The sequence below is a fragment of the Macaca nemestrina genome, chromosome 20 (genome assembly GCF_043159975.1).
Source record: "Macaca nemestrina isolate mMacNem1 chromosome 20, mMacNem.hap1, whole genome shotgun sequence".
NCBI classification, from domain to species: Eukaryota; Metazoa; Chordata; class Mammalia; order Primates; family Cercopithecidae; genus Macaca; species Macaca nemestrina.
In genome coordinates, this window is record NC_092144.1 from 48,705,665 (window position 1) to 48,719,822 (window position 14,158).

Sequence of the window (14,158 nt, forward strand, 5' to 3'; positions counted from 1 at the left end):
TGCCTGGCTCTGCTGGTCTATGCTTCGTTGGTTACTATGTCTTCTCTGGGAAAAAAAAAACATATAAATTGAATCTGTATTTTTCCCTATAATTATTAGCCTCTAAGCACTAAAATTTTTTACTTTCGGGGGAAAGACAAAGAAGTTACCCCAGCTCAAGGGTTTTGCCCCATGCCTGGCAGGGAGCAATTATGACCAGAGGGGCTGGGACATCTGCTCCTAATTGGCTTTTCCTGCTGAGGTCCTGGAATACTAAAGGGTTTCTGAAGGGCCCGGGGTGCCCCCGCCTCATTCTTCTGGGGTGGGGGAGCGGGTCCCTGTATGTGAAGACGGAATTTCCTGCCCATTTGCTCCTCACACCTTCCGGAGGCCAAACGGGCAGCCCAGCTGCGGCCCGAAGGGGGAGGGGCTCGGCCGCCCGGCAGATGGCGGCATTTACATACAGCTGGGAGCCCCTTCTGAGGCCGAGCTCCTCGCCCTGGCGTCTGGTGCGTCCGCGACGCGGGGCTTGGGAGGGTGGATTTGTCTTGGGGAGGGGGAACGCACACACGCCCGCACACAGGGGTCCACAAAGAGCCCTGGATCTTCATCGTATCCACACACAGCTACACCTGTGGACCTCCCAAACCCAGTCTCAGTCACACAAACCAACGCACACAGGAATCCACAAAGAACTCCGGATCTTCATCGTGTTCACACGTGGCTGCATCCATGGACTTCTCAAACCCAGTCTCATTCACATACAGGCGCCCTCCGCCATTCCCACCTTGCACAGCCTCTACCACACCTGCACACAGCACAAAGTCACAGGTTTATACGGCTATACAGGATCTTCCATAAACACACACGCACAGAGAAGTATCTACACAGCCACACAATCTCAAAGCGTCACACAATCACGAAGTCGTGTACACGTCTAGTTTCCCACTCGGGTGTGCGTGCAGTCAGAATTGTTTACAGCCTCATAAATGTGTCAATCACACACAACTCCAGGCCTATGCTGAGCTGCACAGTCCCACGTGGACACACAATCACAAAGTCGTGTACACCCTCCAGTAGCTCTGGTTCATACCACACATCCAGAATCTTAAAATCATGTACAACCTCACACAGACTTAGCCCCCCAACCCCACCCCAGCCACACGCAAAGTCGCGGGATCACCCACTCATGACCTCGCCCGTGCCTACGACTACAGACGGAATCTCGCTGATGCTCCTGCACGCTCCCCTTCCCCTGTGACTCCCCCCGCCCTTGGTCCCTTGGGGCCGGGTAGCTGCCTGAAGGGGCGGGGCCATTCCTCAGATATAAGAAGCCAGCAGCTGCGACTCCCGAGACCCCCCCTAGAAGGCCATGGTCTCCCCAAGGATGTCTCGGCTCCTCTCCCAGACTGTGATCTTAGCGCTCATTTTCATCCCTCAGGTCAGAGCCAGGTGGGAGGTGGCGTGGAAAGGGATGAATGCGGGGGAGAGGGGTGAGTACGACCTGAAGGTCTTGGGGAGGGAGCGCGGGGCGGACGGGACACCTGGGTCCCCCCGGCCGCCTCACCCTGTGCCCGTCTTCGCCCCAGGCACGGCCCGCTGGCGTCTTCGAGCTGCAGATCCACTCTTTCGGGCCGGGTCCAGGCCCGGGGGCCCCGCGGTCCCCCTGCAGCGCCCGGGGCCCCTGCCGCCTCTTCTTCAGAGTCTGCCTGAAGCCTGGGCTCTCGGAGGAGGCCGCCGAGTCCCCGTGCGCCCTGGGCGCGGCGCTGAGTGCGCGCGGACCCGTCTACACCGAGCAGCCCGAAGCGCCCGGGCCTGATCTCCCACTGCCCAACGGCCTCTTGCAGGTGCCCTTTCGGGACGCCTGGCCTGTAAGTGCTGTCCCCGGGGGACTCCCGGTGCTGGAGGCCTAACCCGCCACCAAAACCTCCACCTCCTCTCCCCTCCAACTTCCAAGACCCTAATCCTGCCTCCCAGGGGGTGGACCAAATTCCCAGACCAGTAACTCCACCATCTGGAACCCCACATTCCCAGACCTCTAAACTCTACACACCGGGGATTCTAAATGTTCTGATTCCCCAACCCTGGATGCTGGGACCCCCAAATTCCCAGAATCTCAAACCCAACCTCTGAAATCCTAAACTCAAGGAACCCTACCTCTGCTCCTTGGGGATCCCTAAAAACTGGGGTCCTCATCTTTCTCCGCAAACCTCTCACACCTTGTCTTGGGAACCACTAATATCTTCTCTATCTTTTTTTTTCTGTCCTCAGTTATTTCAATTGGGTCCTGTATTGATTATTCTTTCACCTCCAAAATCCTATCTCCCATCCCCACAACCCAAAGGCACAAAGATGGACAGACCTGTATTGCAATTCTAAACCCTTGTCCTTTTGGACAAGTGACTGCCTGGTTTCCAGATTCAGTTTCCTATGCTTAAAAATGGGATCATTGGGCCGGGCGCGGTGGCTCAAGCCTGTAATCCCAGCACTTTGGGAGGCCGAGACGGGTGGATCACGAGGTCAGGAGATCGAGACCAACCTGGCTAACATGGTGAAACCCCGTCTCTACTAAAAATACAAAAAACTAGCCGGGCGTGGTGGCGGGCGCCTGTAGTCCCAGCTACTCGGGAGGCTGAGGCAGGAGAATGACGTAAACCCGGGAGGCGGAGCTTGCAGTGAGCCGAGATCCCGCCACTGCACTCCAGCCTGGGCGACACAGCGAGACTCCGTCTCAAAAAAAAAAAAAAAAAAAAAAAGGGATCATCCTGGTATCTCACAAGGGTCCCTTTTGAGTGATTCAACCACATCTCTTGAATAAAGTGCTTACCACGTAGTAAGTGCTCAATAAAGCAAGCCATGTCCAGTAGGCTCACCCTGTAATTCCAGCACTTTGGGAGGCTTAGGCGGGAGGATCGCTTGAGCCTAGCAGTTTGAGACCAGTCTCAGTAACATAGTGAGACCTTATCTCTAAAACAAAACAAAACAAAACAAAACAAAACAAAACAAATAGCGGGGCATGGTGACATGCGCGTGTAGTCCCAGCTACTGGGGAGGCTGAGGTGGGAGGATTGCTTGAGCCTTGGAGGTTGTTGCAGTGAGCCAAGATTGTGCCACTGCACTCCAGCGTGGTTGACAGAGTGAGACCCTGTCTCCCCCCCGGACCCCCCCAAAAAAGCCACAGATGTCATTCCTTCCCTGGGCTGGGCTGATCCCTCTGGGAATTGTCCCTTGCTTGCTCAGTCCCCAGCAATGGCCATCACCCTCTATTCCTGAACTCTGGCCTTCATTGAGTACTTACCCTAACCACTGTCTTTCATCTTTCATCTCCCCCTTCCTTCACCCAACCAGGGCACCTTCTCTCTCATCATTGAAACCTGGAGAGAGGAGTTAGGAGACCAGATTGGAGGTGAGTGTCTTCAGTCTTGGGACCGGTGGGGAAGCTGGGGCCCACCTGAGACATCGGGTTGGTGGTATTGTCTATAGGTCTTATGATGTCATCACAGCTCCTGGGATGTGGTGCCAGGTGTTGACAGCTCCAGGCCTCTTGGCATCTCAGGCACAGAAATGTCCCTGGTACTGGATGTAGCAGTCTGTGGTCCTGGTAGCAGATGAAATAGGGGAAGCTCTCTTACTATCAACACCTCCAGAGCAGGGCATAGCATTTCACAGCCCTACTTTATCACCATCTGATATTGAGAGCTCAGGGTGCAATATGAGTTACTTCTGGTTCTTCTATGTGAAGTTTTTTTTTTGTTTTTTTTTGTTTTTTTCTTTTTTCTTTTTTCTTTTTTTTTTTGAGACGGAGTCTCACGCTGTTGCCCAGGCTGGAGTGCAGTGGTGCGATCTCGGCTCACTGCAAGCTCCGCCTCCTGGGTTCACGCCATTCTCCGGCCTCAGCCTCCTGAGTAGCTGGGACTACAGGCGCCCGCCACCGTGCCCGGCTAATTTTTTGTATTTTTAGTAGAGACGGGGTTTCACTGTGGTCTCGATCTCCTGACCTTGTGATCCGCCCACCTCGGCCTCCCAAAGTGCTGGGATTACAGGCTTGAGCCACCGCGCCCGGCCTGTTTTTTTTTTTTCAAGACAGAGTTTCGCTCTGTTGCCCAGGCTGGAGTGCAATGGCATGATCTCACTCACTGCAACCTCTGCCTTCCGGGTTCAAGCAATTCTCCTGCCTCACCCTCCCAAGTAGCTGGGATTACAGGCGCCCACAACCACGCCCAGCTACGTTTTTTTGTATTTTTAGTAGAAACAGGATTTCACCATGTTGGCCAGGCTGGTCTTGAACTCCTGACCTCGTGATTCGCCCACCTCGGCCTCCCAAAGTGTTGAGATTATAGGCGTGAGCCACCACGCTCAGCCCCTACGTGAAGCTCTGTCACCTTCTCCATGTGGAGGTCCCAGGGAGCCCTGTGGGATGTCGGAGCTTCACCAAAGAGAATATTGAGCAGAGGTTCCTGGGAGGGATACAGGGCATTTTTTTTTTTTTTTTTTTTTTTTTGAGACGGAGTTTTGCTCTGTCGCCCAGGCTGGAGTGCAGTGGCTGGATCTCAGCTCACTGCAAGCTCCGCCTCCCAGGTTCACGCCATTCTCCTGCCTCAGCCTCCCGAGTAGCTGGGACTACAGGCACCTACCACCTTGCCCGGCTAGTTTTTTGTATTTTTTTAGTAGAGACGGGGTTTCACCGTGTTGGCCAGGATGGTCTCGATCTCCTGACCTCGTGATCCGCCCGTCTCGGCCTCCCAAAGTGCTGGGATTACAGGCTTGAGCCGCCGCGCCTGGCCGTTACAGGACATTCTTATCCTCAACTTGGGAGACTCTGTTGCTATGTGAGGCCCACAGCGGGGGGGTTTGTCACCATTTTTTTTCTTGTTCTTATTTTATTTTATTTTTTTTTTTTGAGACGGAGTCTCGCTCTGTCACCCAGGCTGGAGTGCGGTGGCCGGATCTCAGCTCACTGCAAGCTCCGCCTCCCGGGTTCACGCCATTCTCCTGCCTCAGCCTCCCGAGTAGCTGGGACTACAGGCGCCCGCCACCTCGCCCGGCTAGTTTTTTGTATTTTTTAGTAGAGACGGGGTTTCACCGTGTTAGCCAGGATGGTCTCGATCTCCTGACCTCGTGATCCGCCCGTCTCGGCCTCCCAAAGTGCTGGGATTACAGGCGTGAGCCACCGCGCCCGGCCTCTTATTTTATTTTTTATGGAGATGGGATCTCGCTATGTTGCCCAGGCTGGTCTCAAACTCCTAGGCTCAAGCGATCCATTGACTTTGGCCTCCCAAAACGTTGGGATTATAGGAGTGAGCCACTTCTTCACTGTTCTGATGTAGAAAGCTGTATCACAATTTTGGGGGGGTGACACCTTTGCCTTCAAGAAAGTGTCACTCTCCCAGTATCCCAAGGTCTCAGGTAATGTGGTAATTTACGGTCTAGTAATTGGGGTCTCTGCCACTCTTTTGATATAGGAAGATCTGGAGGCACAATTTAGGGGTGTTATGACCTCACTTCAGACATGTTATTGTTCTTTGGCCATATCGAGGTACCAAATGTCACAGGGTGTTAGAGGTCTCATTATTACTTCAATTTACAAAGATCTGGGTCAAAATACGGGAGTATTACGGTTACTATAACTGTTTATTTTTTATTTTATTTTTTTTGAGAGGGAGTCTTGCTCTGTCACTCAGGTTGGAGTGCGATGGCGCTATCTTGGTTCACCGTAACCTCCACTCCTGGGTGCAAGTGATTCTCCTGCCTTAGCCTCCAGAGTAGCTGGGATTACAGGCGTGCGCCACCACGCCTGGCTATTTTTTTTTTTTTTTTTTTTGAGACGGGGTCTCGCTCTGTCACCCAGGCTGAGTGCAGTGGCCGGATCTCAGCTCACTGCAAGCTCCGCCTCCCGGGTTCACGCCATTCTCCTGCCTCAGCCTCCTGAGTAGCTGGGACTACAGGCGCCCGCCACCTCGCCCGGCTAGTTTTTTGTATTTTTTAGTAGAGACGGGGTTTCACCGGGTTAGCCAGGATGGTCTCGATCTCCTGACCTTGTGATCCACCCGTCTCGGCCTCCCAAAGTGCTGGGATTACAGGCTTGAGCCACCGCGCCCGGCCTTTTTTTTTTTTTTAGTAGAGATAGTTTCACCATGTTGGTCAGGCTGGTCTTGAACTCTTGACCTCAGGTGGTCCACCTGTCTCGGCCTCCCGAAGTGCTGGGATTTCAGGCTTGAGCCACCACACGCCTGGCCGAGAGAACTGTTATCTAGGGTACTAGAAGAGACCACGACATTGCAGGTCCCAGGGTGCACTGGGGAGTTCGCAGCCTTGCTAAAGTAAGGAAAGTGACTGCCATTCTACTCGCGAAGTCCAAGGACCCCAGGGCTCCATGAGGGTGTTTTGGCCTCGCTGGGAGGGGCGGGGAGAAAGCGGCCGGGGCGCTCCGTATGCATCCATGTTCGGCCGGGCCCACCCCAGCACCCCTCCTTTGCCTGTCCCCGCAGGGCCCGCCTGGAGCCTGCTGGCGCGCGTGACCAGACGGCGGCGCTTGGCAGCCGGAGGCCCGTGGGCCCGGGACATTCAGCGCGCAGGCGCCTGGGAGCTGCGCTTCTCCTACCGCGCGCGCTGCGAACTGCCTGCCGTCGGGACCGCGTGCACGCGCCTCTGCCGTCCGCGCAGCGCCCCCTCGCGGTGCGGCCCGGGACTGCGCCCCTGCGCACCGCTCGAGGACGAGTGTGAGGCGCCGCGTGAGTCCTGCGTTCAACCCCACCCCGTACCAGCCAGGGACCCCGGCCCCTCCTGAGCGTCACTCGCGGCCCCCAGTCCCCTCTCACAACTCACTCATCCTCTTTAGGGTACTCTAGAGTCCCCCACCATGTACCCCAGGCACCCCTCTTCAGGGAGCTGGGGAATGCGGTGACTGCTGCGGATGTACCCCAAACCCTGCCCACCATCCAGCTGCCACCTTCGGGGAAACCGAGGACCCTGGACCTCTCTCCAGCCCTGCCTTACTCCTCAAGCCCTCTTCCCTCTCCCAGCCCTCTTGTTGCCCCAAATAGGAAGTCCACGTCCATTTCCTATGCTGGCGCCCTCCAGTTCCTTCCCTAACCCACATTCACACCCTGTCCCGATGCTAGGACTCCAAAGCTCTTCTCATTCTGCGGCCCTCCCGACTCCCACCCGCAATCTTTGGAATCTCCTCCCAGTCTACTCTGGCCAAGGGACTCCATCCTCCCTCCCTAGGGTTGCAGGCCAGAACCCATGGCTTTTTAAAGCTTGGAATTCTAGCCGGGCGCGGTGGCTCAAGCCTGTAATCCCAGCACTTTGGGAGGCCGAGACGGGCGGATCACAAGGTCAGGAGATCGAGACCATCCTGGCTAACACGGTGAAACCCCGTCTCTACTAAAAATACAAAAAACTAGCCGGGCGAGGTGGCGGGCGCCTGTAGTCCCAGCTACTCCGGAGGCTGAGGCAGGAGAATGGCGTGAACCCGGGAGGCGGAGCTTGCAGTGAGCTGAGACCCGGCCACTGCACTCCAGCCTGGGCGACAGAGCGAGACTCCGTCTCAAAAAAAAAAAAAAAAAGCTTGGAATTCTTCAGACCCCTCCTCAAATTTCAGAGCCCCACCAAGGCCCCTAGGACTCCCAGGCTAATCCAGATCTTCCCATAGCCACCCTAATTCAAGACACTCCTATCTTCCCTGAATGGCCAGGGGTCCCCCCACCAATCCCAAATCCCCTTCCTGTCTCCTATCCTCACGATCTGACGTGGGTGCCCCCGTCCCATCCTCCTTCCAAGAGCACAGACTCCAGCCCGATGGCCTGGGTTCACATCCTCACTCCTCCATTTCCTGGGTGGGCTGGTCAGTTTGTCTCTGTGAGCCACAGTTTCCCTATCTGTAAACTGGGGGGGAGGGGTCACAGTACCATCTAGTCCCGATGATTATCTGTCACAAGGATGAAGCAAGGTGGTGCAGGGAATGTGCTCAGAAACCTCCCTGAGTTCCATCTTGTCCCTGGCCCTCCCCGACCTTGGTGTTCCCTTTCTCTCTGCCTCTCTGTCCCCCATAGCGGTGTGCCGAGCCGGCTGCAGCCTCGAGCATGGTTTCTGTGAGCAGCCCGGTGAATGCCGATGCCTGGAGGGCTGGACTGGACCCCTCTGCACGGTCCCTGTCTCCACCAGCAGCTGCCTCGGCCTCAGGGGCCCGTCCTCTGCTACCACAGGATGCCTTGTCCCTGGACCTGGGCCCTGTGACGGGAACCCGTGTGCCAATGGGGGCAGCTGTAGTGTCAGTGTCACCCTTCCCACCTTGTCCTGCTTAGTACTTTACCCTGGGAGCCACGGCCCCCTCCCTGGGGCTCCAGGAGACACCAGCTTGGGGAGGAGGTCTGGGAATAACTATCAGGGAGGTCTTCCTGGAGGCATCCAGTCTGCATCTGGGGCCTTGAAGTAGGATTAGGTGATGGGGATGGGACTGGGGAGAGCATACTCAGTGGGTGGCCCTGAAAGATGTGGGAGTGGAAATCATGAGGAGCCGTGTGGGGCCACAGCTGCTACCACTGTGGGAGTGAGAATGGTTCAGGGTCCAAGGTAGTGGGTGGTGGGGCCAAATCGGTTGGAGATTTGGGATCTGCGGGCACAGGGGGGTGAAGACATCAGAGAAGGCTTCCTGGAGATGGCCCGGAGCTGGGGCTTCTGGGACATGATTAGAGAGGGTGGCCAGGTGAGTGGCCTGCACGCAGCAAGGGTGCAGAGGTGGCAGTGAGTGAGCCTGGCATGGAGTGCTGGGGTAGAGTAGGGTCCAGTGTGGGCCACCTGGATACTGCCACACTCAGGGTTCAAATACTTACGGGGAGGCTCTGGGAAGGAAAGATCCAGAGAACGCTTCCTGGAGGAGGTGGACTGAGATCTAGGACCTCCCAGTAGGACTCGTCAATGTAGACAGGAGCGAGGAGGGCAGACCAGGCAGGCAGCATTTGGTAGGCAAAGGTGTAGTGGTGGGAATGGGGTCACTCTGGGTCCCCAGAGCCTCCTACCTGTGGGGTCACATGGGTGGACCCAAAAATGTGGAGTGGATCGAGGGGATGTCGGGAGGACCTCCCAGGGTGGCCCCTGCACAGTGGGACTTGGGACTGGACAAGGAGCAGTCCCCAGTGGTTAGGAATGAGGAGAGGGATGGGATTTTTCTCCAAGGAAACTCCATTCTCAAGTCCTCTTGTCCCTGCCCAGGAGACACCCGGGTCCTTTGAATGCACCTGCCCGCGTGGGTTCTACGGGCTCCGGTGTGAGGTGAGCGGGGTGACATGCGCGGATGGACCCTGCTTCAATGGCGGCTTGTGTGTCGGGGGTGCAGACCCTGACTCTGCCTACATCTGCCACTGCCCACCCGGTTTCCAAGGTTCCAACTGTGAGAAGAGGGTGGACCGGTGCGGCCTGCAGCCATGCCGCAATGGTGAGGCCTAGAGGCCCTAATGGCAAGGGATGGGGGTGGGGGCCCTGCATGGCTCAGACAGTCCTGGGTTGGGATCCTGGCTTTGACTCTTCTAACCCTAGGGCCGGGGTACCTGACCTTCCACCAGCAAGCCTGTTTGTTCTGTAAAATGGACAAGGAGACATTCACTATCTCATAACTATTAATATTTACTGAGAATTTACTGTGTGCCAGGCCCTATTCTAGGCACTAAGGATACAGCAGGGAATGAAACAAAGTCCCTGCCCCTCCTGATAGTGCCTGGTGTGCTGAGGATAAGCAGGGAAGCCAGTGTGGTTACACTGATGAGACGAGATCAGGGAGGTGACTGAGGCACATCTTGTGGGACCCCCTGGGTCACAAGAAGGGGAACTTTCACTTCTCCCCTAAGTGAGATGGAGTCACAGGAAGGTTCTGAACAGAGAGCTGATATCGGTGCTAAAAGATTAAATGAGGCTGGGCACAGTGACTCACGCCTATAATTACAGCACTTTGGGAGGCCCAGGTGGGCGGATCACCTGAGTTCAGGAGCTGGAGACCAGCCTGGGCCACATGGTGAAACCGCGTCTCTACTAAAAATACAAAAAATTCGCCAGGCGTGATGGCAGGTGCTTGTAATTCCAGCAACTCGGAAGGCTAAGGCAGAAGAACCACTTGAACCCGGGAGGTGGAGGTTGCAGTCAGCCAAGATTGTGCCACTGCACTCCCGCCTGGGCGACAGAGTTGAGATTCTGTCTCAAAAAAAAGAAAAAAAAAAAAAAAAGATTAATAAGATCATGAATGTAGGCTGAAACAGAGAATTGCTTGAACTAGGGAAGCAGATTGCAGTGAGTCGAGATCGCGCCACTGCACTCCAGCCTGGACGACAGAACGAGACTCCGTTTCAAAAAAAAAAAAAAAATTCATGAATCTAAAGGGCTAGCTGTTTTCTTCTTGCGAGTGAATACGATAATTCTGTCCCAAACACTGAGTGTTCACTCTGGGGTGCGTGGTACTAGGGACACAGCAGGGACCAGGACATGTTTGGGCCGCGCCCTCCTGGAGGTACCAGCCCAGAGGGGAAGACAGATACCCTCAGACAGAGCCCAGGGTGGGTGGCCAGGGCTGTGATCTGGGAGCACAGGGCAGTGATCAGGGCTGGGATGGAGGAAGAAACATCGGAGTAGAGACCTGAGGAGTGGGCTAGGAAAGAGAAAAGGGGGGAAAATGGGAGAAAAGGAGGAAGGGAAGAGAGGAGGTATTCTAGGCAGAAGAAGGTCAGAGGGTTCAAACACATAGTTCTGGGAGCTGTCTACTATTGAAGTATGATCGAAGTCGAGGGAAAAAGAGACAAGGGCACCGAGAGCCAAAGAGGTGGCACTGAATTAATTATTCCAAAACTTCATCAGGTAGAAAAGAAGCGAGCTGGCTTTCCTGGCACACTCCAAGACGCTGGCCCTTGAGTTAAAAGACAGAGAGAAAAAGGGGACCCCGTGCAGCGATGATAGAACTGGGAAACAGCGCGGGCAGGTGGGCCCCGCCCCCGGCTCCCAGTCTGTGCCCTCTGATGCTCCCTTCCCCACAGGCGGACTCTGCCTGGACCTGGGCCACGCCCTGCGCTGCCGCTGCCGTGCCGGCTTCGCGGGTCCGCGCTGCGAGCACGACCTCGACGACTGCGCGGGCCGCGCCTGCGCTAACGGCGGCACGTGTGTGGAGGGCGGCGGCGCGCACCGCTGCTCCTGCGCGCTGGGCTTTGGCGGCCGCGACTGCCGCGAGCGCGCGGATCCGTGCGCCGCGCGCCCCTGTGCTCACGGCGGCCGCTGCTACGCCCACTTTTCCGGCCTCGTCTGCGCCTGCGCGCCCGGCTACATGGGTGCGCGGTGTGAGTTCCCAGTGCACCCCGACGGCGTAAGCGCTTTGCCCGCGGCCCCGCCCGGCCTGAGGCCCGGGGACCCGCAGCGATACCTTTTGCCGCCGGCTCTGGGACTGTTGGTGGCCGCGGGCGTGGCTGGCGCTGCGCTCTTGCTGGTCCACGTGCGCCGCCGTGGCCACGCCCAGGATGCTGGGTCTCGCTTGCTGGCTGGGACCCCGGAGCCGTCAGTCCATGCACTCCCGGATGCACTCAACAACCTAAGGACGCAGGAGGGTCCCGGGGATGTCCCGAGGTGAGGGGCTGCGCCGCAGACGAACGCCTCGCGCTGCTGGCTGCTTGTACCCATCTCCGTGGTGCAGTTGGCGCGATTCCCTGATGCATTTCCCTGGTCGGTCTTTCTTACCCCGTAGCTGGCTTTGGGTTCCCGTTTGTGATGGGTAGGGGAAAACAAGATCTGAGAATTTAAAGGGTCTGAATTTTTCTTCTTTCTTTCCTCCCACAGCTCGTCCGTAGATTGGAATCGCCCTGAAGATGTAGACTCTCGAGGGATTTATGTCATATCTGCTCCTTCCATCTACGCTCGGGAGGTAGCGATGCCCCTTTTCCCCCCGCTACACACTGGGCGCGCTGGGCAGAGGCAGAACCTGCTTTTTCCCTACCCTTCCTCGATTCTGTCTGTGAAATGAATTGGGTAGAGTCCCTGGAAGGTTTTAAGCCCATTTTCAGTTCTAATTTAGTTTTTTCCTATTTTGCATCCCTCTTGCCGTTTTGAGCTACCTGCCATCTTCTCTTTGAAAAAGCTATGGGCGGCCGGGCGCGGTGGCTCAAGCCTGTAATCCCAGCACTTTGGGAGGCCGAGACAGGCGGATCACGAGGTCAGGAGATCGAGACCATCCTGGCTAACACGGTGAAACCCCGTCTCTACTAAAAAATACAAAAAACTAGCCGGGCGAGGTGGCGGACGCCTGTAGTCCCAGCTACTCGGGAGGCTGAGGCAGGAGAATGGCGTAAACCCGGGAGGCGGAGCTTGCAGTGACCTGAGATCCGGTCACTGCACTCCAGCCTGGGCGACAGAGCAAGACTCCGTCTCAAAAAAAAAAAAAAAAAAAAAAGAAAAAAAAGCTATGGGCTTGAAGAGGTCACTATGGGGACTCCGCCAGAGCTTTTCCACTGATGCTACTCTGCGGGGAGGCAGGGGAGGCAGAGGGGCAGCCTCTCTAATGCTTCCTACTCATTTTGTTTCTAGGCCTGACGCGTCTCCTCCATCCGCACCTGGAGTCAGAGCATGGATTTTTGTATTTGCTTGGTGGTGCCCAGTCTCTGCCCCAGAGGCTTTGGAGTTCAATCTCGAAGGGGTGTCTTGGAGAACTTTACTGCTGCAAGTTGTAAATAATGGTTATTTATATCCTATTTTTTCTCACCCATCTCTCCAGAAACACCTATAAAGGCTATTATTGTGATCAGTTTTGACTAACGAGGCTGGATGCTTTGTATGTAGTGTTAGGGCTGAAGGGAAGAGATTTTGTCTCTTGAGGAGAATAGTAGACAGGACTCTTTATGTTGTAGGGGTCGCAAACGACTCAAACTGCTTTAAATATAAAAGAATTTATGGCTGGGTGCAGTGGCTTACGCCTGTAATCCCACTGAACTACAGAGTGAGATCAGTGACTAAAGCGGAAGGATTGCTTGAGGCTGGGAGTTGGAGAGCAGCTGGGCAACACAGCAAGACCCCATACGAAAAATTAAAACAAAATTAGCCAGGCCTGGTGGCGCACCTGTAGTTCTACCTACTTGTGAAGCTGAGGCCGGGAAGATCGCCTCAGCTCAGGAGTTTGAGGCTGCAGTGAGCTATGATAACACCACTGCACTAAAGCCTGGGCATTACAGCAAGATTCTGTCTGTCTCTTTAAAAAAAATGTATTAGTGGCCAGGAGTGGTGGCTCATGCCTGTAATCCCGGCACAGGATTACAAAGGGAAGCCGAGGTGGGTGGATCATCTGAGGTCGGGAGTTTGAGACCAGCCTAGCCACCGTGGCAAAACCCTGTCTCTACTGAAAAATACAAAAATTAGCTGGGTGCCGTGGCAGGCACCTGTAATCTCAGCTGCTCGGGAGGCTAAGGCCAGAGAATCGCTTGAACTTGGGAAGCGGAGGTTGCAGTGAGCCGAGATTGTGCCATTGCACTCTAGCCTTGGAAACAGAACAAGACTCTGTCTAAAAAAACAAAAACAAAAACATGTATTAGCTCATAAAATGGAAAAATCCTAGGAGTAGGTGTGGTTTCCAGCAGCAATGGACTGGGGCTCCTGGTCTCTGGTTGTCTCTACTTACCCCTTGATTGATTTCACTGTGGGCAGTCTCTCATTGGCCCTGGCTTGTTGGTAAGCCTTCCTAAACCAGTCCCCAGGCAGTATGGCTTCCTCTGATTTGGCCAGGCTTGCTCATTTGCCTGTTGTGTGGTAGGAAGTGACGTCAACCTGCCCAGATCACATAGATTATATAGGTGAGGGGGTGTCCTTGCTCCCCTCAGATCAGTTTGTTCCCAGAAATGAGTACTGTGTCAGGCAGGCAAACTGACAGACCATCTTACAAGAAATACGGAAACTCCTTAGTCTGAAAGCAGGTAACCTCAGACAGTAATTAAAATCTACGGCAAAAACCAAAGAGTAGGCTGGGCGTGGTGGCTCATGCCTGTAATTCCAGCACTTTGGGAAGCTGAGGCAGGCGGATCACCTGAAGTCAGGAGTTTGAGACCAGCCTGGCCACATGATGAAACCCTGTCTCTATTAAAAATACAAAAATTAGACAGGCATAGTGGTGGGTACCTGTAATCCCAGCTACTTGGGAGACTGAAGCAGGAGAAGCAATTGAACC

General features: G+C 55.2%; 1 protein-coding gene across 3 annotated transcripts; it reads left to right on the forward strand.

Annotated features, from left to right (window-relative positions):
- The first annotated feature begins 1,325 nt into the window (after positions 1-1,325).
- On the forward strand, positions 1,326-12,748 carry LOC105495365 (delta like canonical Notch ligand 3). 3 transcript variants are annotated; one of them, XM_011764802.2, is made up of 9 exons: positions 1,326-1,420; positions 1,569-1,850; positions 3,328-3,385; positions 6,468-6,710; positions 8,034-8,251; positions 9,193-9,415; positions 10,998-11,577; positions 11,788-11,872; positions 12,532-12,748. In XM_011764802.2, exons 1-9 carry the CDS (start codon positions 1,352-1,354, stop codon positions 12,535-12,537), a joined length of 1,764 nt encoding a protein of 587 aa, XP_011763104.2. In that variant the 5' UTR covers positions 1,326-1,351; the 3' UTR covers positions 12,538-12,748. The 3 variants fall into 3 exon arrangements, 2 of the variants coding, with proteins under 2 accessions (XP_011763104.2, XP_011763103.2); XR_011617545.1 differs by having other exon boundaries at positions 1,347-1,420; positions 10,998-11,673; XM_011764801.3 differs by lacking the exon at positions 12,532-12,748 and having other exon boundaries at positions 1,347-1,420; positions 11,788-12,297.
- The last annotated feature ends 1,410 nt before the right edge of the window (positions 12,749-14,158 follow it).

Bases quoted from the DNA above. Each gene is read 5' to 3' on its own strand.
- LOC105495365 (XM_011764801.3), top strand. From the start codon at position 1,352: ATGGTCTCCCCAAGGATGTCTCGGCTCCTCTCCCAGACTGTGATCTTA. The intron at 1,851-3,327 runs GTAAGTGCTGTC...TCACCCAACCAG, and splicing joins CCTTTCGGGACGCCTGGCCT to GGCACCTTCTCTCTCATCAT. The intron at 9,416-10,997 runs GTGAGGCCTAGA...CCTTCCCCACAG, and splicing joins CCTGCAGCCATGCCGCAATG to GCGGACTCTGCCTGGACCTG.